The 25,061-nt window shown below is 35.3% G+C and overlaps 1 protein-coding gene across 1 annotated transcript in view; it reads right to left on the bottom strand.

Annotated features, from left to right (window-relative positions):
• Window positions 1-24,715, bottom strand: part of LOC133522527 (b(0,+)-type amino acid transporter 1) — a 61,356-nt gene extending 36,641 nt beyond the window's left edge. The window contains exon 1 of the mRNA XM_061857901.1: window positions 24,575-24,715. Coding sequence (XP_061713885.1) covers window positions 24,575-24,614 — 40 coding nt within the window. The 5' untranslated portion in view covers window positions 24,615-24,715. The remainder of the gene's footprint in view (window positions 1-24,574) is intronic.
• Between the last annotated feature and the right edge of the window lie 346 nt (window positions 24,716-25,061).

Raw genomic sequence — 25,061 nt, forward strand, 5'->3', positions numbered from 1 at the left:
CCTCATACTAAAAAGTCGTGCAGAAGAAGATAACAATATAATTTTTTCAATATGTCAATTCCAGATTTTCTGTGTTTCTTAAATGTATAGTAACATGGCAGCAGTTTTCATCTTTAGGGTTCCGTACCCAAACGGGACCCTATTACTAAGACTCCGCTGTCCGTCCGTCCGTCCGTCCGTCCGTCTGTCACCAGGCTGTATCTCATGAACCGTGATAGACAGTTGAAATTTTCAAAGATGACGTATTTCTGTTGCCACTATAACAACATAGTATTGTGTTCCTGCCGGTGAGTAAGGTTGCCAGAGCTCAACGAGGGGAAGGAGGGTTGTTAGGCTCGGCAACGCGCATATAATTCCTCTGGAGTTGCAGGCGTACATAGGCTATGGAGACTGCTTACCATCAGGTGGGCCGTATGCTTGTTTGCCACCAACGTAGTATATAAAAAACCAAATACTAAAAAAATTACGGAATCACGTTGGGCGAGTCCGACTCGCCCTTGTCCGGTTTTTGTATTTATTCGTAAGCTTGCATTAATTGCCATGGCACTTTAGGCTTAGCTTGTAAGTACAGTCGAGGAAATTGATTCTTTAGCAGTTAACGTGTCACGTTACAATGGACAGCTCTTACCATAAGTATGTACAGCCAAATTTACTTGAACCGCAAGTTGCTAAAGAATCAATTTCCGCGACCGTACTAATAGGATATTCTTTGCTACCTTTTTACTTGTATACTTTTTACGACATTTGACGCTGTCATGTTATTCAAATAGTAAAATAAATCTGACAAGAGAGAAAATTGTGATCTTATTTACAGAAAGATACTTAATGTATGAAAAAATAAGCAAAAATAAGAATTAATGTTTTGTGAGTGTGAAACAATTTTATTTTCTTTGACAAATAGAGCACTGCATTGCATTAACGATTATTATTATTTTAATTTGTATGTCTTTCCCATCACGGAACAATGGTATTCCGGACCTTTGAGAAGCGTGCGCCGAGCCCTAACCTAACGTAGAGGCCCTTTTGACACGTTCATGAAATGTAAGATGTACACCGAGCTGATGCTGCCCTTGCCCATGTCATAGGACGCACGCAGAGGCAGGCCCGACAGGGTGTAAGGACTATTGAGAGTTGTTGGAATCTAAAATAAACTAGGTTATTGTGTGAAAGCGATGGGCTAAACACTGAGCTATGGGTTAAAAAACCAGACGCCTGCCTAATAAAACGGTATACAATTTTATTTCCGGCAGACGACACAAAAAGCGACATATGGGATGGCTCAAGGGTAACACTGGTGTGAGCGGCTCAGGGGTATCGAGAGGCGTGCACCGCTTTCAACCCAGTGGCTGTAACAGCCACTGTGCCAACTCGCGTCTTGCACTTCCACCCTTGGAACTTATAGCTCTAACGACTCCACCCTGGCCGGCCGGCCAAGGCAACCCAGAAGCAGATAATCCTGTCCCACCCACCCTCCTTCGAATGACAGAACTCCCTAGGAACACTCGGGTACGTGAGATCGTTACTCCCCAACTGCATGCCACAAGCTGCCCGAAGTTGACTGATTGCACTGGTAAAATCAATCAGATTATTAGTTTGCAGTTCCTAAAAGCCATTGCTGAAAGGATGTGTAGCTGTCATATACAAAAACAATGGGTAGACAGTCTCAAAGGGTATGTCTTATGATAAATAGTTTCATGCCGCAGTAAAATAATGTGATTTGTAGTATTTAGTTTTAAAATATATTTTTATAATGTGTATGCTAATCTTAAGGTATTTATCTATGGGCCGCTAGTTGCCTGAAATAAATTATGATAGATAGACGGATAGATGGGGTGTTCTAAGAGAAAGTCGCTTTGAAAATGCTTTTGTCTTGTACGGCAGCTTCCTCAATCAACTGCGTAAAGCTCGAGAAACTACCCAATTATGAGCTACTTACTGAAAACTATCATTAATAGACAATTGTAAGGATATTTAACATTGCCAAAATAAGGTTAAAGGTGCCCTCTAGTAGTACTTAGTCGATATTGTGATACAATGAATGGTATTATAAACATTTTTCTTTTTTCATATACTATGGACATTCCTCGATGGCACCAAGCTGCAACTGGAAAGCGATGATCACACGGCAAATAAAATCGTGAAGACTGTAGCAGCCACGTCTAAGGAGGATGAATGTATCCACATTCAATATTTTTTATTTATTTTTTGTTTGTTATGTAAAAATGCACGTCAATAAGGTGGCAAACTATTATTAACAGAGACCGGAATTATTGTGGCATTCTTGAACTGTCATAGAGAGTTCTCATTTATCGACTTCGGGTACACGTATATCGATACAACGTAGAACACAAAATATTAAAAAGTTATAAAGTTAATGGATATTTGACTGTAAAAGAAGTAACTGCTTTTTTGCATTTCTTTTTACTTATTAAAAAATAGCTCTATAGTTAGGGAGTACAAGTCCAGTAAGGGTTGCTAGATAGCATCTCTTCAGCAACTCTTACTGAGTTTCAACATAATTACTTATATTTTCAAGAAATGAGAGGGGTAAAAAATTATAACTAACCATATTATTCTCAAAATGTTGGATTGTTTTAAGCATGACATCAGTGGAATACATTTTGAGCGCTGGGATTCGGTGGTTAACAGTCATAGTCGGTCTTTCGCATGTATTGCCGTTATTCTTTAAAAACGGATGGGAAAGTTACTTACATTTTATTCACAAGAAATGCAAAGTAATTTAATCATTCAAATTTTGAAATATTTTATCACCTAGGAATGTAAAATTAACGACGACGACGACTTGTGATGATTTTGAAGTTTAAATATTTTTTGGCGTTGGTGTGGTAATTATACATTAATTCATAACGAGTTCAATTATTCACAACCAGTGGCAGTAAATTAAAACACGATCGAAAGGAGTGTTTTAAATCGAAACGAGTTGCCAATTATCTATTCGCACATATACAACGTTTTACAGTACATATGGCACTTTAAATTTTCGACATAGGCGCGTAAAGTGCTAATTAACGCCCTAGTGCGGTAAAGTAGTACCATATGTACTATAAAAAATGTTGTGTTTCAGTCGTTAGAAAAAATTGTTTAACCCTCGTGTCTTCAAACCCCCGAAACGCTCAAGATTTCCACTTCTCTAAAATACATAACTGTTTTAGCCAAAAATATTAACTGTTGAACTATATTGAAGGCCCGGTTCACATTGAGTGGCTGCACCACTGTGCACATACAAAGTTTATTCTAACTGTAACTTTTTTGACCACATTATTTTCAATATTTCTCAATTTTTAGCGAGGTAAAATTTTTTTGATGTCATGTACCAAATAATACAAAAAAGGTACTAAAACTGGGAGTAAGCGTCAGGATGTCAGGACCATGATAGCTATTTATATCGTTATAAATAGCTATCATGGTCCTGACATCCTGACACTTACGATACTACAATACAGTAAGGGCTATAACCGCGAACCACTTCATTAGTTCATCTATTCGCCTCTCTATCACTGCGCGATCTTTCTTTGTGCGAAAGAGAGGCACATAGGCTTCCCCTTCCCCCTGACGAAATTATGCGTTCCACGTCTTAATCATTAATTTAAGAACAATAAAACATACGAAGAGTATTATTGTATTATTTCAGTAGAATCAGTAGTTACAGTAATAATAGGCATAAAATAGGGAATATTACGCAAAACTCTGCGTAGAGGGCGTTACTAACGCACACGGGGCCTACCGCGAAATGGAAAATCTAAATTGTGGTTTCTGCCTCCATCATTCTTGCATATTCGATAGACAGAGAGGCAGATAGGTAACGAAATTTCGTTTCGCGTTAGACCATCTGTAACCAAAACGCCTTGATGCATCAATGCCATAGTGAAAACTTGTCAAAAAAACTGTTTAAGGCATAGTATGCATAAGTTACTCTCAGGTTTATAATACATGCTAGTGCTGCTCTCTACAGCCTGAAAAAATGTATGGCCTATCTATTTCAGGAGAATGCATCGTACGCGAGCAGTTAGCAATACCTAATATCGCCAACGACAGATTGCAAATGAAATATAGGCACCTTTATGAGTAATTCAATAACTGCACTGAAATATGATGTTCGTACTCTCTGCTGGCAGATTTACAGAAGATCAGTTGGACTCTAAATTAAGTAAAAGAAATAGTTTCCCGTAATCTACAAATTTATTAACGAGATATTTCATTATATATAACTTCGTACGAAATGAAAAGTAATACGTGGGAATATGAGAAAAAATTAGTATATTTATATTAATTTATAACCTACATGCTCATTAATGAATAATTTTTACAAGCAGTAACATTACTAGATATCTCATTTAATATAATCCGACTAAATTACATTTCCGCAACACCTCCGTATTTCACAAAATAAATCAAGACATTATGCAACTTATATAATTTTGACGTATATATCCGAGTCGCCCGTGTTGCGACCGTCGCGACTTTCATGTAGTAACACCTAACATGGAAAAGTAAATAATAAAGACTGAATCTTCACGGATACCGCGTTGTTCGGGAAATATATATAGGTCAAATAAATACTTAACTAAGTCGCTTGTAATAAACCTTGCGTAGATAGATAGATAGATAGATGTATAAATAGAATACTCTTTATTGGAACACCTCAGTAAAAAGATACAAAAGAAAATAAAAAACAAACAATTGATTAAATGTAGAGGCAGACAACAGGCGGCTACGTAACGACTTATATATACTTATAGTACGTTATTCTTTTGTTATATAATTTATTTCATTGTCAATAATATGATAATCCGACAATATGTACGAATGGGCAGTATTTAGTTCTTAAAGCTCTGCTTCTTCTGAACATTTTTTTATTCCACTTCATTTACTATTAAAATTGGTAACAAATTCTTAGGCAACTTGTCTGGCGCTATCAACTATCTCAAGTAAAATGTGGAGCCAGCGTGACTAAAATAAATATAAGTACTATTTTTTTATTGCTTTCCACAAAACCGGCAATATGTAGAATTGTGTAGCTTTATTTACAGAAATTTGGTTTCATATAGAGATTGGCAGTCATTGTTAATTAACTTCTCTCTGCGCCGAGTAAAATATAACCCGACCAAGTAATGTATTGGCTATACCATCCATATTTAACAAACAAATTTATGACGTTTTGTAACCTTCTTATTTTGGCAAATATATACCGACACATCCGAGCATGCACATTGCGAAGGGTGGTATTCTGGTTTTTCATCTTGGTCCAATGTGTATTTGCGTCTGACATTTTGCTTAATGAGAGAGTGAGACGCAATGCACATTGGACAAAGATCTTAGACTAGTGGAATATCACCCGAAAGGAAGAATTGAGTCACCGGGTGGCCCGGAGGCTCCGGGAAGTCCGATTTTTGCTCATAGCATGACCGGCTAGTCTCCGGTCCGAGCCCGCACCGGGCCACTACAGAGCTCCGGTGATGACGTAATGCTTTCCATAGAAAACGAAGCGCCGGAAGCTCCGGCCCGGCCCTGCCCCTGTGTAGCGTGAGTCAACCTTAACGCGGCGAGATCCGACACTGATCTGAACTCAACCTTCCTTGCCTAAGCCGGCCACCGTTAAATTCTATCTATGCAACAATACATGCCAAATAATGCTCGACGTAATGATCCCCTGAAAGGTAAACGCGCTCAATAACAGATTATTACAGACTTACATATTATTTTATCTTCCACAGCAATACTTACTATAATTACTAATAAACTTTAAAGTTCCGACTCCTACACGCTCTCTGTGCCGTCTTCATTCATTTTTAGGGCTCCGTACTAAAAAGGTACAAAGGGAACCCTTATGGTGCGAATCTGTCCGTCCTTCTGTCTGTCACAACGCTAAATATCTCGAGAACCATGAGAGCTATCGATTTGAAATAGTTATGAACAACGCTAACCCACACACATTGAAAGTATTTTTTTTAATTAACTATGGAAAATGCCCAATATGAAAAGGGGGCAAAATTTCAAAGTCAAGTGACTAGGATCATTTGAAATAGCTCAGATTGTACATTCCAAAACATTTTTTTTTTCGTACTGAATAAAAATCTACATATTTATGGAGGAAAATGTGAAAAAATATTACCATTCTCCCCCCTTATCTCCGAAGTTTACCGAAGAAAAATTATTAAATATTTTATACAATATTAACATTACCATAAATTTTACAGGAAAAATATCAAATCAAAAATCAGACCGTACTTAGTAAAAGTTACTAGTCTAGTTTTAATTAACAAAATTCATTTCCGATATCAGTCTGCCATTTAAGCAACTTTGCGTGTGTTTTATTAGGTACACTTAAAATTTCTATGAGATTACATTAAAGGCACCGTTTTAAAATAAAAGATCAATTTTTGGAATCGGTTCACATTCTAGAGAATTATCCTCGAAAAACCAACATACATTACATCGCGCAAATTAGAAAGCGCAATTTTACTTAGTATAGGTACTTCTGATCCAAACTCTTTCGCCTTTATAGTTATACGAGATAATTCAAATTTTGTCCGGAACCCTCGGCGCGCGAGTAAAACGAACTCGCACTTGACCGGTTTTTTGTTTTATTTAAGAACAGAAGAGGCAGGATTTTATTACGAATAATTCTCTAAGCAGTAAATTGGCATACAGCTTATGTAGGTATATTTTGTTAAAGTGTATTTCTGTAAGTAAAATAAAGTCACTGCCATTTAAAAATAACTGTAAACCTATCCCTACCCAAGAGATTTGCCTCGTATAATATCTTATGTCATGTCATAAGTTCAGTAATTTAATGACTAATTAAAATAATTGACAGAAATAGTAGGTTGGCTCCAAAATTAACTCAAAGTTTGCAAATTAACTAAAAATATTGTTATTTTTATTTTTAGTTGATGAGAAATTTGGTATACCACATATATGTATATATATATATAATATATGTATATATATATATATATATATATTATTAAAAAGTACTATTAGGTACTTATGCACTACTCATTCGCACGCATACGATATTTATTACTCATTAATCTTTTAGTCGCGCTAGGTCGTAATTAAATATCAAATAATAAATATATATTATAGGACATTATCACACAGATTAACTAAGCCCCACAGTAAGCTCAAATTGGCTTGTGTTGTTGGTACTTGGTACTCAGACAACGATATAGAGTAATTATTTCATGTCATTTTTTAAATTTAAAATAAAATATGTATCTAAAGAATCATAAAAAAAGTAAATCCGATTATTTAGTCGGGTCTTTAACCTAATCCCAGACGCGTGCAAACTGGTGCCCACATGGAGTACTGCTGTCACCTTCGGGCAGGAGCACCTGGATGACAACTTGGACCCTTCGACTCAGTCCAAAGGTGTGCTGTACGAATCGTCGGAGATCCCAAACTCACACGCAGCATTGAACCTTTAAATCTAAGGAGAGACTTTGCCTCCTTGTGTGTGATCTACCGCTTGTACAATGGGCTATGCTCTGAAGAATTGTTTGACATTATGCCAACGGCCACTTTCTATCACCACACCGCTCGCGGTCGGCAGGGCATCCTCATACCACACCCTAGAGCCTAAATGGTCGCGCACTGTGCGGTTTAATAAGAAGAAATTCTTCCCGCGGACGCTCCTCTTTGTGGAATGAGCTCCCTGCCAAGGTTTTCCCGAGGGTCTACAGTATGGCGTTCTTCAATAAAGGAGTGTACAGGTATTTAAAGGGTTGGCAACGCGGATGTAACACATCTGGAGTTGCAGGCATCTATAGGCTACGGTGACTGCTTACCATCAGGCGGGCCGTATGCTTGTTTGCCACCAACACAGTATTTAAAAAAACTTATTTTGCGAAAAATAAAAAATAATAATGTTAGGCAAATTTAAATTTTTACAGCGTATTATTTATAATGAAAAAAAAACCCAGCACGACGAAGACAGCGAAAAAAAAGCCAGGTCTGCAGTTCCGAGTTAGTGTGATCGGAGAAATACGAAACAAATTTTCAGCCTGCCTTAAATACCTACCCTAAAATGTCTACCAGCTCTCGTACTATAACTTCGTATTTTTAGCATTAGAAAAAGGTTAAATAACCTAGACGTGTCTTTTTATTGAATAACACTTGAAAAATAAGTCACAGCAAATATGTAACAATTATATAGCATAATATATGAACATTTCCATTATTTTGGTTTCATAAGTAAATGGTTTTTATTTTTTAAATGCATTATTTAATAAAAAAATCGGCCAAGAACATATCGGACCATGCTCAGTGTAGGGTTTTGTAGTTACCATTCTGTCAGAACAGGCCAAACGGGGAGGGGACTAAGGGAGTTTACTAAGAAGAGAAGATTTTTTGCAATAACTCAGAAACGGCTGGACCGATCATGTTGATCATCACCCCCCCCCCCTCTAACTTTAGAACCATAGGTCCAAAATATATGAAAAAAAACGTGGAAGTAGAGCTTAAGAAAGACATTAAATGAAAACTATAGCGGACATGATCAGTTTAGCTGTTTTTGAGTTATCGCAAAAAGTTTCCCCTTCATAGTAAAAAGACTTACTTTAATTAGGTACTGATTATGCAAATTTGCCTATTTGTTTAATTCGCGTGAAAGGTACCGTTTCATCCCTTGGTTAACAATTTACTATACTTTAAGCTCCAGTTTAGCTTATTGTGACGGAAGGGTAACTACGGAACCCTACACTGAGCGTACATGCTCTTGCCCGGTTTTTTTATCATTTTATCGTTTTGTTGCTATGCATGATTAATGTATTCATGCCAAATTGCAGCTTTCTAACACTAACTCTCAGTACTATCACGGAGCAAAACCGCGGACGGAAGAACAGACGGACAAGGCGAAACTATAAGGGTTTCTAGGTGACTACGAAACCCTAACAAGACACGAAAATTATAGTACCTGACCACGTAGCCAACGTGTATATCGTTCACGCTCCGTGGCGAACGAAACGCAACTGTCACAGTCGCACTAATATGGAAGAGTGGTAGAGAGAGATAGCTACGATACGCCACGGAGCGTGAACGATTGTAACGTTGGCTACGCGGCCTGGCCCGCGTATGAGCAAATCGCCATCATCATTCACCAAACGGTCGATAATAGATTAAATCTTCAGATGACAAGCAAAACTCACTAATTACCACCACAAGTCCATAGCCGTAATGAACCATATTACTACTAAAATAAGGTTGATTTTTGTTTTATATTTTTTTAGTAATTAGTGAGTTTTGCTTATCACCTGACGATTAATAATGTTAAAGGTATCAAAGTATCATATTAGTTATTATGAAAAACAATAGGTTAGTATCTACACGTCGATGGCTGGCTCAGAGCTTTATCTGTAGATAACGTTTATAAGCCGCAAACGTTTTACGACATTTTTAATTCATACCAGTCCTTGTTTATGACCCTTATTTAAGAATTACAGGTGTATAGATCGTGTCATTTACGACGACGCGTGCCCTGAATCGTATTGTCATGTTGATAAAGGTTAGATTTGACAAATCTGCGCGTCGTCGTAGATGACACGAACTATACTCGTAATTGTGTTTTAATACAGTTTAATGACTGGCTACTTTTTGCCAACAAGGCGTATTGGCAACCAGTCAATTATTTGTACCAACAGGTCGCGATCGGAAGTGATTACTTTAGCGTCTGTATGCAATGAAATCGTGAATTTATAGCAGGCTTAATGAATCACTTGTTTGAATGTTCGTTCGTTCAGAAATATACCGTTTCCGAAATATACCTACTTGAACAGATTACCTTGTTACAACTGAGGACTTACATTTGTCTGATACCGCAAAATAATGAGCAAGGGTTCTTATTGGGTTACGAAAGGAAATGAGAACAGCTGCGGGAGGGCTGTGCTTTGTATTAATAGGGGAAACTGTGACCGAGAGTAACGGCGGGTTGAAAGTAGATAACAAACGCTCTTTATGTATAATAGAATAATAATAACACCGCTCTTCAGGTACCTGCCGTCTGCCGTCACAAGGTAGCTGGAGATTAGACAGTCATGCACGCGCCGTACTATGATGCTTCGTTAGAGCTTTGTAGACAGGTCCTGCACACACAGCTAAACTGTGGAACTGTCGCCTGCAGTATTTCCGGACCGATGGGTGTACCGCAAGGGTCAATATTGGGGTGGTTCCTGTTCCTTATCCACATTAATGACCTGCCTTACCTTGTAAAGACCCACCATGATATAGTATTGTTTGCAGACGATACCTCACTTATTTTCAAATTCAAACGACAGCAACAAGCTATCAGTGATGTAAACAATGCTATTTCTAAAGTAGTAAATTGGTTCAATGTTAATAATTTATTGTTAAATTAGAAAAAAGACTGAAATTTATTTCGTACAATCAGTATCAATATTAGCGGATGAAACAACGCGCCAAAAGTATCTGATATTCCCGAAAAAATTTCCAAATATAGATAAATCTCTAAAATGTACGTTCAAAAGTATATCTTTTTTCAGTCTTAATTGTTCTACATATAGAACTATCACTTTTTGTTAAGCTGTTACAGATTGGTAGATACTTTTGACACCTTGTTTGATCTGCTACTTTTGAAGCTGACTGTTAATCACTTGTCTTGTGACAGTTGTGACGTCGCGTTATTAATGTCATAAATTAGTATATGTAATTATAATTACTGTAAACTAATGCGAAGTTTCGACTTAGAAGAAAGTAGTGATACATTGCTTGCTGAATTATTTTATATGGAAAAGTAAAGTCGTCCATTTTTTTATAAAACCTATGAAAGTGTGTTTATTAAAACCTAGACTAACTGCTCTTTGACTATTATGTGGTCATATCAAAAACACGCTAAACCACAAAAGAATATTAAAGCTAGAATAACAAAGACTTAGTAATCATAATGCGCAATTTAAAGTATGTCAATGCACTCATACCAACATTTTAATGCTGAATCACAAATAACTGAACAAATTATTTATGATTAAGTTATACTAAGCAGTATTTACCACAAAACTAACCTACTTATTCCAAATACACAGCTAGGTATAACTTTAAGGTTAGCATGTTTGTGTATCAATAGGTTATAGGTACATTTCATGACAATGTTAAGGTGCAACTAAAAGAGTAATATTTTAAGGACAAATATGTAGTTGTGATACGTTGATATGGGCATAATGCCAAACCAATTCATCCAAGTACATACTAGTAAAATACTACCTAGATGTTTCGGATTTAACTGCAATAGTTGTAAGTTTAACGTAGAGTATGACTGGACTAAAATATCCACAGGTGAACAGGAACCAATATTGGGCCCTACATCGAACCAAAGCAAACATAAAGTTATTATCTACTGCACAATACTTCTTCGTGGCTATATTAAAATATTTGGATCAGTTACAAAACCCAAGCCTGTATAAAAAAAACTCACGACATGACCTCCACGACCAGTACGACCACTGTCAAGAATGAATGACGAAGAAGAGGAAGAGAAAACAAAATATTATTTACTTAGGTATTACTTTTGCCGCGTTCATAACTCGTTACTTGCACACAACACCAAGGTGTTCTTACTTATACTGAGGTAAGCTGCATGGGCGAGGATTTTAATTAAAAAGTTTTAAGTTGTATGATTGACATATTATATTCGCTTTAGGTTATCATTTTGTTGAACAAAAATCTTTTTTATAGTGTTTAACAAAGGCTACGAACGTATGAGGATTAAAGTTGCAATATTAACATTACCGATAGGTTAATTAAAAAGCTTATATGTAGTACCTAGGCCCTATATTTGCTTAGGTACATAAACTTATTACGCAACTGTATATGTTATGGTGTTCTCTTATCTTATCACTAAAAAGACTTTCCGTTATGCTTTGGAAACATTAGAACAAGTGGAGGAGATGCGAATTATAATTAGAAGCGACGGCCAGTTATTCTGAGATTGCGAACGGCACGTGATCTGACCTACGAGACGCATCTCTTTAAAACACAAACACAATGACGGACAGACCCCCGAAATGACTTTACTGCTAAAAGATATCAGTGCGAAAGCATGTCCTCTCCTTCTAGAAACACATCTTATCAGTCGTGGTTAAAGTATTCAATTTAAGAGTTTAGCTGAACGATTGAACGCTTCTTTGAGTCATTCTGTCCGCAGCAAACGCGATCTTCTTCGCTAACGAACCAAGGTCACCTTCGCGATGTCCGTGGAATTACGCCACATTCACGAGCAATATGAATGCTGAATAAATTCTAACTACGAGTAGCGGCTTGAACGTTACATTTTGCAATGGTTGGTGTAATTGTTGCCATATTATAAACTCAAATTTATTTAAAGGATTTTGATTTTTCTATTTTCATTCTAGTCGAACAAAATCAGCCACGGACCAATCAATACATTCCACGCATGCGTCACCCAAAGACTTCGCGATTTCAGCGCGTAGGCGTTTGACAAATTTCATCTTCAGTCTTAGTATTTTTTAAGACTTTTTTCGGTAACTTAGCTCATAATTGGAATCGAATATTGCTATATTTTCTTTGGATAAGAATAAAATAACAGGTACATACTACAGCGATGACGACATCAGTTCAAGCATGAAAGTGGTATTTTATCGCTCTGACAAGTTCGAATGGGAAAGCTTTAACATGTTCGATTAGACACGACATGTGGCACGAAAGGGAACATATGTGTAAATATATAATGCAGTAAGAGACCATCAACTCACTAGTTATTAAATATATATTTTTAGGATAACACGAGTTAGTATTAATTATTTTACCTACTATGTAAATAGGTTAAAATTGTTTTATATACAACTGATCCCTAAATGCGCGAGTGCAACTTGCTCTCGGATAGTTTTTTTTATTTCGATTAATTAATTTTCTCTTGAAACAATTAATCCTGTTTGCTGTTTTAGGTATATTGGACGAAATGCATTTAAATATGCACAAAGCTTCGTACTATAATGTGTGTGAATGTTTGGCCAAATAATGAAATTAGTATTTTCTTGAATTTTACGGTACAAGCTAATTTCGTTGTCAATACTAACGCTATGACAACTCCAATGTAAAGTAAACCCTAAATGGCTCAACAATTAAAGTCCGCGACTGTACTTATTGCAAGGCTAAACTATAAATTAATAGTTTTCAATATAAAGCTTTTTATTTAAGTACTAGAGTGCTCCTCCTAAGTGCTTTACCGCCGAGGTGGTAGGTATACCTACTTGTACCTTTATAAAATAGATTCCGTAAACACGGCCAAACTAATAAAAATGCGAAGAACTCCTGCAAGAAAAGGAGACCCATTCTGTGTTAACCGTTTTCCATTCAAAGTATGATTTCTCGACTACATATGCGCCAATACAATTTCAACCTTATCAATCCGATTTCAGGTACAAATTAGATTGGACGTTAGGGAAACATTGTCTCCAAATGAATCTTTAAAACTGAATTATATTTGAAATATATTTGGATGTATATCGGTGCGGCCTGGAAAAGGGTTAAGAATTTGATAAGGGGCTTGCCTTATTTTGACACGACCTTGAGTCGTATCATCAGACAGACAGACAACTCACGCGCACCAACAAGAACGAGCGCGATACCTTTTGAGAAGAATTTTGATTGCATTTCTTGAGCACCAATCGGCGTTAACGGCTCATACTGATTGGTGCAACAGCACACGTATATCACAACAAGATGAAAACCATAACAAATTGTTAAAACAAAACAATTATGTTAGGATTTATTTTTGTTTATGGACTTACACAAAAATAAATCCTAACCTACTTGCGTTGCTTGCTACACCTTATAAAACAAAGTCCCCGCCACGTCTGTCTGTTTGTATGTGTGTTCGCGATAAACTCAAAAACGACTGAACGGATTTTCATGCGGGTTTCAGCTATAAATACAGCGTGTATTTTTGATACGACCACATAATCAAAGGGTAGTTAGTTAAGCCTAATAAACACACATAGGTTTTATAAAAAATGGACGACTTTAATTTTTTGATATTAAATACAGCCAGCAATGTATCACTAATTTGTGCTAATTCAAAACGTCGCATATTTAATAACGCGACGTCATAACTGTCACAAGTGATCACGATGTACGAAATACATTGCTGCACGAAAAAAAATATGCGGTTGTGGTTAAAAGTAAATACAAAATTTCCTTCAGAATCATTTCATACTACTAAAACCTACATAAGTATCAAAGTAGTCTCGTTTAAGTTTGTGGGTATATCAAAAATACACGCGGTAGAGTGATTCTTGAGGAAGGTTTAGGTGTATAATTTGTTAAGGTTTTATGTAATCCGTGCGAAGCCGGGGCGCCAGTATTATATATAGGTAGGGAATAGGTAGGTAGCTAAAACAATAACATTTTAACTGTTTTACACAATTACCCCCAAGAGCGGCCCTGGCCAAAAAAAGCCACATACATTTGTCAAAAATTTGAGAAATAAACGTATCCTCTATCTACCGCGCCCGGAGATCTTCCTCCAGTATTTTATGCCCGTATTTGTTACGTACAGACCCGCAGTCGAAAATCACGAAAGCCAGCTCTTCGGTCACCAGTTACGTCAACCAGACCCTTCGCGATTTCTGCAAAAAAACTTGTGCGCGCTGAGACCCCATAGACCAGATAGTTTCAACGCCAAATAGTACTTAATATTTAGCTACGTATTATGCTCTTACGCGGAGAAGCCGAACAAGGGTAGGTATTCTGTACAAGATTCCACATTAGCGTTCTATTCTTGTCTGCGAACCCACCGCCAATTCTTACGATTAATGATAATAAATAATCTCAATTTAAATAGACGCTGGCTATTTGGCTTGGTGTCGCATACATACGATTGTTACGTATTCTCGCGTTACATGTACCAAGTAGGTAGAATGGCACGTGATTAGAAACTGACACGTAGCGTTCCAGTGTCTGTGGCACTATAAATAACGAACAATTTGATTGGGGCAACGACATCTATTAAAGCCGGCACTTACCTACAGTAGGGACCTCATTTCATTTAGCCTATAAGCTTCGCCAGCTGAATACCTCGTGGTAAAGGTTACTTTCCATGTTAGGGTCAAACACATTTTAGAAAAAGGTCACTTCTGTAAACGATACAAATATAACGATACTGGTACATATTCAGTTCTTTTTATTTAAAAAATGTACCGAAAACAATGTATTTCCGCCTGTAAAGGTGCCGCGTAAAAATTAGCTTTAGGAAAGGCATTAAAATACGAGTGTGGGTTCATTAAAACACGAGTGTTGTAATGCCTAATTATGTACAGTTACATACACTATTTTATCTACACACACATATCATAAGCTCTCTATGATGTATTCACTAACCGCATGTCACGGATGGCATTGCGCCATCACCTCGTGGAACTCGCGGATATCAGGTCAGGTAGCGTCTCCGAAATATCTTTATCGCTGATTTTACACTAAAATTTAATACTTTATTTTTAATAAAGTTGCTCAAAAAGTGCTACTTTACGTAGCTGATTAGCGTGCGGAAAGTTGGATTTCGCGAACTAGTGCTTTTTACTTTTCCACTTGTTCCAATTCATGATTACTTATTGATGGGTGTTAAAGTTAAAGTTAAAAGTCTTAATCAACATAAAAACCTAGGTACTGTTAATGTAAAAATAATAAATATAAGCATATTTCATATTTTATTACTTACCTCTTCATCTTTATAACACATTTATTTTTTAATACTGAATATTGAAAAACCGTTGTTAATAAGTTGTCTGAATGGAACGGAATAGCTGCCGAAACGCGCCTGACAAATAAGAGGCGTTTTTTCTTACTGCAAGCATGTTGTAAGTTTCCAAAGGCAACATTCGATATATTTTTTAAGTATACAATTTAAATATACGATACATAAATAATCATAAATAACGATACTTAGGTAATAATAGTACAATGTTTTATACAATGTGTTTGTGCACGTATAGTGGAGCCGTTAACCACGTATAATACGATGAATTTTATCGACAAATCACCCCCCATACCGATGTTTTTGCTCAACCGTTTTAAAAATACACCCCTTCAAAGTTTTATGGCGCTAAACACGACTGCATTTGGTTAATGTACCATTATCTGTCCATTTACTTATCGCACATTTAAAAAATAACAATCATTCAATAGCTTATGAATTAGGGCATAAATTTCAAGCATAATTGTTACAGAGAATTTTCCACAAATACTCAAGAATTAATAACGAACATAAAAATTGTCTTTAAAAATTTACTTTTTTTTCACATTTTATCTTATTTTTCGAAAACGAGGTCAATGACCTGTACTTTTTTTATTCTAAAAAGACAGTACAGGATATCATCTAAAAGATGACTTCAAAATGATAGCCCTAGTTAAAACATTTCACAAGTTACACGAGTCCAAACAAGACCTTCTGTAATGAGCGTCAACTTAGTTCCAAAGAAACATTGCCCGCCGCGCCGCCCGAATTATCATTTGGAACTTAGTTCGACGTACATTACAAAAGGAAATTGAAATTTATATACGATGTGATATACGTGCGCAAATGTCATTCTACATATCTCGGTACTCGTGGAGTAATGACATACTTTCCGCACTAGCATCGAAATGTACTATTACAGTGCAAACTTTACCACCCTAGTACGGTAACTAGCACCATACATGCATATGTCGAAAATTGAAAGGGCCATATGTATAGTAAAACGTACTAGAATACACGCGCGAAAAGGTAATTTCCTACTTTTCGCACGTGTATAGTAATGTACTATTTATTGTTACAAACTTATAAAAGATAAACTGAACATGTCACGGTAGCTTTTTTTTAAATTCAGAGACAAAACTATAGTTATTTTGGGTGGGCTGAACTATCATATCGTTCGATACCACCTAACATGCGAAATTCATAGGGTGACTAGATGTCCCGTATTGTACGGGTTGTCCCGTATTTCACGCACGAATTTTTCACTGTCCTGTAATTTGGCGAAACCAATACGGGATGATTAAATGGCGTATAATCATATAAATACCTATTTGATCACTCCTCATTCTCCAAATAATTTACAAATTGAGGTGTTTATTAAGATTTACTATTGTTTTAAGGGTATTTCATTGGGAAAGTGAGAATTTGTTTGTAAATCACTTTTTTATCAAAATAATTAACAAATTATTATTATGATTGTTTTAAGGGTAAGTAAGTAAATATTCTTTATTGTGCACCATACAGTTTAAAATAGGCAGGAAATGAAATAACACTTAAAAGTTAGGTAACAACAGGCGGTCTTATCGCTAAGAAGCGATCTCTTCCAGACAACCTTCCAGGGTAATTCATAAAGAAAATCAAAGTTCGTATGTATAGGTTATTCAGTTGATTATCTCACATTTTTCTTTCCAGGTAATATAAATATTGTTGTGTATTATAATATTTATGTTTTTTAAAGTCTTTCAGATCAGGTCAGGCCATCCTAGAAATTCATCAAAATTGTTTGCAATTGACACTTTATTTCGAATAAATCGTCATCTCGACTGATATTAGAATAGAGGTCAAAACGAATTGCTTTTTTCTCAAAGATATTCTAAATATGAATGTTATTAGAAAATCGATTTCGATGTTATTATTATGCAATAATAACATTTTCACAGATAAGGAATTTGTTGTACCAAAACAATTTATCTTGATGGCTGGCCGTTATTTTATTTACGAGTTTTGAATGCATTCTATGATGCAATTATTGGGTTTATGAAATGTATGCGAGTAGATAAAAACAACACAATATTTTATATTTATAATTTTAGTTAGGTACCTAACTATTTGAGTCCTAGGAGTCCTCACCGGTAAGTACCTAATATGTATACACTATGTTTTTTTTTCCGTTAATTTCAAGGGTGCATTCCTGAACTTAAATTAATTAACTTTCTCAAAGACACCGGTATTCTAACTAACTCCATTTCGGTGATAATCAATAATTATTATTTTTCTAATAAGGCCCTTACGAGCGTGGACACTTGCCTTAGGGCCTGTTTACGTATTGATTAGTATTTAGTATGAGTTTATTCATTTTCAACTAAGCTAAGTACTATCTCGGACGATTGATGTTCGAAATGACATAGAAATGATTTCAATTGTTTGGTTGTATTAAATGTAATGCCCGTGTTACAACAACGCTATATGCAAGATTTAATTATTTATTTAACAGTTGATTTTTTTTTTTGAAAATTACCTATTATGCAATAAGTAATTTCAAATAGTTTCCTTAATCATACTTAACGGTTATCGGAATTCAATAAATACACGGTGTATAATGTCGATTTTTTTAAATCTATACGTTAAGTCAAGTTCGAATGTTTCCTAAATTGTCAGAGACGCGTATCTTCTGTACAACTTGACCTTAGTTAAATAAAAATTATGACCAAATCTTCATCAAAATTCTACCTTATTATGAACAATAACATCAGTGCGAGCGAGATGGACTGGGATCGAGTTTACACAGAGGCTAACGTAAATGACTAATACCAACTCATGGTAGCTGTGCAGTTTTACAATAGTACATTGTATCGTAATGTAAGTGCGAAAAATAGGAAATTCGAAACGAGTGGCGATATATTAAATCACGACCGAAGGGAGTATTTTAAATCGACACGAGTTGCGAATTACCTATTCGCACATGTATCGTACAACGTTTTATAGTACAGCCCTTTAAATGTTCGACACAGTAACGTAATATGCTAATTTTTGCACTAGTGCGGTAAAGTAGCACCATATGTTCTGTAATAGTTATTTACGATACAAGTGTGAAAAATAGGAAATCATATTCGCCCATGTATCGTACAACGTTTTACAGTACAGTACCTGGGCGACCGAGCTTTGCTCGGTTATAACTATTTATTGTAATATGGTGGTAATCTACATAAACTTAAAAAGTAAAATGTGAACTGACAATTATTATTATTTACAATCGATTTCAACCTTACAGCACTTGTCACAGAGTAACGCCATCTATTGCCAATTTCTCTTATTACATAGCTAATTTTTTTACTAAATTATATATAAACTTGAACATATAAAAAAAAACAAAAGTTAGTCACCGGGCGAGATTCCAACCCGTAACACTCGTTTCTAGCCGTCCGCGTCTTAACCCGCTGGACCAAACGGACAGTGGCCGGCAACACGAAATTAGCGACCATATTCTGCGTCGAAAGAAAAACGCATGAAAACTCGAAAACACGCGTTTTCCCAAACATAAGACTAATCTAGATCGATTGTATACCCCCAAAAACCCCCATATACCAAATTTCAGAGAAATCGTTAGAGCCGTTTCCGAACAAGAATTGCTCGTTTAAAGGTATAAGATTCTATGCATCTGGAACTGACATATGCAAGTGAGATTTATAAAAAGTAAGTTACAGACGTTAGCGAGTATGTCAGTGTCAAACTCCTGGTAAGGCTACTGTTTAAAGCCCGACCAGAAATATATGATCATTGTCTCATGTAACAGTTAATATGAAAAAATTAGCTTAAATGACATTCTGCAACATGGGCGCGTGATCATATATTACTGGTCAGGCTTTACTTTACTCATATGCAGATGGAAAGTTACCAAAGCGAAATTTTACGCATTTCCATATCTAAAAATAAACTTCCATATTCCAGCAGGAATATTCCATAAAATAGGTTATTTACGACAAAAGTGCAGAAAATAGGAAATTCGCAACGGGTAGCGATAAATTAAAACACGGCCGAAGGGAGTCGACACGAGCTGCGAACTACCTATCCGCACGTGTATCGTACAACGTTTTACAGTACATATGGCTCTTTAAAGTTTCGACATATGCACGGAAAGTGCTCATTCCCAGCACCATATGTACTGTAAAATAAGTTTCCGTTTTATTGTGTAATATTCTAGTTTTTCCGGGACGTTTCCCAACTTTTTTGAAACTTTTCATTAGGTGCGGATTTTTCCCTACATGCTGTATTCTGGGAATAGGGTGAACTACAAAATAGGTATATACAAGTATTTTTTTAAATAATGGTTTTTTGCTTATTCCCCATTGCAGTTGGGTATACAATAAAATTCATAGCCAGGCAGGAATCCGTGGGGCAAAATTGTTTGACAAGTAGGGAGTTCCTGTATCGATAAACTCAACTATCGATGCTAATTCTATATACTAGTGATCACTCAAGGGTTTGCTTGTAAAAATATGTTTTTAGTAAGAGTAAAAAAATAATTAATAATAACTCAATGTACTCTTCTTCGTTTTTAAGACAAGACAAGACAATTTTATAATTTTACTCTCTTAATTTTAGATGCTTAATACCCGAAAATATGGAACAAATTCTGGTCGTTTACTTTAACAATAGTAAATGGGACATTCACGAAGAAAAAAATTGGGATGTGTAAAATTGTCTTGTCTTGTCTTAAAAACGAAGAAGAGTACATTAAGTTATTATTTCATTATTATTTTTACAATTAATAAAAACGTATTTTTACAAGCAAACCCTTGAGTGATCACTAGTATATAGAACTAATAATAAATAAATAAATATTATAGGACATTATTACACAAATTGACTAAGTCCCACAGTAAGCTCAATAAGGCGTGTGTTGAGGGTACTTAGACAACGGTATGTATAATATATAAATATTTATAAATACTTAAATAGGTAGAAAACACCCATGACTCAGGAACAAATATCCATGCTCATCACACGAATAAATGCCCTTACCAGGATTTGAACCCGGGACCATCAGCTTCGTAGGCAGGGTCACTACCCACTAGGCCAAACCGGTCGTCTAAAACTAGCATCGATAGTCGAGTCTAGAACTAGCATCGATAGTCGAGTTTATCGATACAGGAACTCCCTACTTGTCAAACAATTTTGCCACACGATTTCCTATGTCTGTTCATAGCGTTCGTAAAAATATTATTTCGTTTTAGTACCTATTTAAACCAATGTTGCAATAAGTAGGTGAAATACAAAGGTCATTTTTTGCATACGTACAAGTAAGAAATTTAGCTAATAACAATACGAGTAAGACTTATTTATTTTATTTTATTGCACTTTATAAATTCATATACCGGGTCCTGTAACATGAGCAAATAATTAAAACATATACTGTACTCCTCAAATGATGACACTTTTGTGCAATAACTATTAAAAATTATGAAGTCTTTAGATTTCTTATTTTTCATATAAAATAAATATTGACGTCAATGTACGCCATCATTATTGTAATTACCGTTACTTGTCACCCTTTAAACATGACAAAATTCGCAATACATTGCGTCTTGGAATAAACTTTGAAGTGTAACAAAATTCAAAACACGAGTTATTTTTAAAAGTCGCTGAACAAATGTTGGTCAGTTTGAGGAGTACAACTTACAGTTTAATTTATTGCTCCTGCTATAGGCAACACCCGGTATAAGGCATAATATATATAGGTACACGATAGTATGAACATCCTATATTGCATTATAATATGTAATTATAAACTTCATATAGGTCCTATATATTATGCCTTATACACGGTGCCCGTGAGCATTGCGAGAGAACCGTATATTCCTCATCATATTCAAAGACTAAAATGTCATTAAAGTTTTTTTAAATCCACCTAATTTCAGAGTTAAAGCCACTTACAAAAAAAAAAACATATTTTTATTGTCACTTCGTGCAAAACGCCTTTTTGATGGCGATGTTGCCACTATGGGACCTAGTCCAAATATCTAAAAAGTGACAACCAATACATTTTATGTACAAATACATACAAAAAAAAAACTAAACAAATTTCATTTATTGTGTTCATTTTTTTCTTCTTTTGGCCTCAGAAATGTGGTTAAAATCTCTCGGGTTCGTCGTGGGCACCTAGTACTTAAATGATGTTAACAATTACACAATATAATGCAATAGGTATAGGATTCTCATACTATCGTGTACCTATATCTAAAGTAACAGCACAGCATGAGCACAGCAGTAAAGTATCTTATCAACCTAGGTAACCTAAGATAAGATAATATGAAGAATACCTATTTATTAAAACGATAACTAGTAAAAAAGTTTCAAAAATAGTTATAATCAGCACACGAAGTTTATTATTTAATTGGCAGTTTATATCACCTGGGCAATAAAGACAAATCGATCAGCAGTGTATTATTAATTTATTAGCAAAGCCCTTCAATGTTGCTGTTCATTGCAAATAAGGATTGGCAAAAACACGTATCCTAAATTCGCCTTTTGTCGTCCTCGTGGCACATACACAAATTTCCAGTTAATAAAAGTTCTAATTAGGCCTTACAAGGATAACTTCGCCTTTACTAACATGGGCGTTTAGTAATTGAACATTTACAATATGGAATAAATTTTAGTACAATTTTTACAACCTCCTGAGACCCAGAACTAATAATCTGTTTTTTGAATTTGGAACCCTTGGTTACATAATAAAAGTTCAAAATAGATTTTGGAATATGTACAAAAATTTGTACTCAGGGTCTTAGGAGGTTAAAAAAATGATAAGGCGAAATTGGGGACGGGTGCAAAGTTGAGGTTTTTAGTATTTTTTACTTTTAACTATTTTTATCCGGCTCTACTTCTTGTAGATTCAATGGTTATTTATTTAAAATTATTATTTTACTTAGGCGAAATTTAGCAACAACGGTGAAGTTAAGTGTTCTTTACGGTACACAGTTTTGTCAACCGTTTATTCAATGAATTGTCACATTGATAACGGGGTCTAAACCCCGTTATTTATATTATTTTATTTATTATTATGTCGTTATTATGTTATTTGTATTAGTGTTGGTTAAGACTCGAGTCCTTTGAGTCCTTTGCTTTGAAACTCGACCCAGTTTTTCAGACCCACATTTTAAGTCTAAACTCGAGTTCTTTTCAACTTGTTAGAGACTCGAGTCTTTTGTAGGTACTTCAGTCCTTTTCAGAGAACTCTCAATATTTTGTATGCAAAATTTCGAAACGCTTTGTCTTTAAGTAATAAGTTAGTTATAGCACACAAATACAATAACGCAAATTTTCTTTACTGTTACTTAGGTTAAACCTATGAAATTGTTGACGGAGTCTTTATTCGGAGGCTCGAGTCCTTTTGAGCTCTCTTAAAAAAAACTCCATAAATGACTCGGAAGTCTTTTAAGCGCCGAGTTTCGTAAAAAAGAATTGAGTTCTTCAAATTCAGACTATAAAGACTAGAATTCCTACCAACACTAATTTGTATGTATAAGTACAGGGAAAACAGTAATAAAATAAATTAATACTTACATACATAGGTACCAAAGTTTAGTAATTTATAATGGTACCTATAGGTAAGTAGGTTTGTGCCATTTAGAATCACAATTACGCGTACTTTATATCATAGAATGTATATATTTATATACATACACAAATAAATGTTTTTGGTTGGATTCTGTTTGGTACGAAATACTAGAATCATCATACATGACATTCGAATCGGGTCGACATATCAACTCTGTAGGAAATATTAGCTACAAATTATAAATTATTTCCATTCATTTTAAAAAAAAAAAAAGAAATTAACCGTTCAAAAAATTTTTTTTTATTATATTTGCGAACCATAAAATGTCTGGAGAAAAAAGTTTACTGGGAAAATCAATAGTTCTTAAAATTTTATACCATACTTTTTTAGATAGAAAAATATTTTTCCGGATTTAAGGCTTTAAGCTCTTCAAAATGATTCACTAAAATGGGGCTTGAATAAATGGTTAATCGTTAATTACTTCACTATAAAATATTGGTAAATCGTGTAATTATTCGTACGTATTATAAATCGGAATTGAACTACAAAATGAAAATTAAAATAAGTAGGTACTTTCTAACTTAAGACTTTATCTGGCGATACATTTTAGACGCACTTAAAAACCTACAATAGACAATTAATAACATTTCTGGCTGATTCAGCCATTGCCTGTAACTTTGCCTTTTCCCCGTAAAACAACAAGTTATAGCTGTTACCCCTGTGACGTAGGCAAATGCCTCACCCCCCGAAACGTTTGACCTTGAATGTGAATAGAGGACACCGTTAATGAATTTAAACACAAATTTCCCAAATTTTCGCTGAATGCCTGGCTTAATATTATATCTGAGGATATATTTTTTTACTCGTAGTTACAAGGACTTTTTAATAAAGGTCAACTAACAATAACGTTTAATATGTTAATGGTTTCTTAAATATACATATATTAATTAATTTTGCTAAAATTGCTTTAGCTTCTAATAATAATAAAGAAGATTATTATGCACACTACTTAAATTGGATAAAAGTATATTTATTTAATTAATAAACGAACGAATGTTCTTTAAATGACCTATTAATTATTCCTTAAAATCTGAACAGTTTGTTCCAACATGTGTTTTAAAATAACAACTTTTGATTTACTTACTGACATCTCTGTAAGTTTCGCCATGTGCTAGACATTATTTAACCAAAGGAGTAAAAATGCATGAAGTAAATTCAATAAAAGTACAACGAACGCAGCTTATTCAATAAATGCGTATAAGATAAAGATGCAAAAAGTATAAAGCACTCACCGTTACATGCATTTCGATGTGGCTGTTCATGGTGAAGCATTGCTCGAAGCACCGTGATACGTATGAAGGACCGCGCCCTTTCATGTCACAAGCGAGACTGACTGGCGAAGCGCCGCCGGTTTCGACGCTACGTTGAAACATAAGAATCCCCTCTCTGAGGGCGTATTCTGAAACATAAAATATACTAATTTACGTTCAATATTAACGCCGCACTTCTACACGTGTAATAGCACTCTAGGGCGAAGCGACGTACTGATAAATATATCAAATTGGGTTCATATTTCTTATTTCCGAATACGCACCAGAGCTCGCTCGCAGACCGCACATGCGCTAGAGAAGCCTCTTTCATTAGTTTCAGCACTGCCTGTAGTGACCGAGTAATGAATGATCCCGACAGCTACCTACATGTTACAACCGCCTGGGTTATTTACGCCACTCACGCTTGTTTCAGATCGCAGGCATAATCGCAGACGGGTTCCCTGAAAGA

Source organism: Cydia pomonella, chromosome 1 (assembly GCF_033807575.1).
Source record: "Cydia pomonella isolate Wapato2018A chromosome 1, ilCydPomo1, whole genome shotgun sequence".
Lineage (NCBI taxonomy): Eukaryota > Metazoa > Arthropoda > Insecta > Lepidoptera > Tortricidae > Cydia > Cydia pomonella.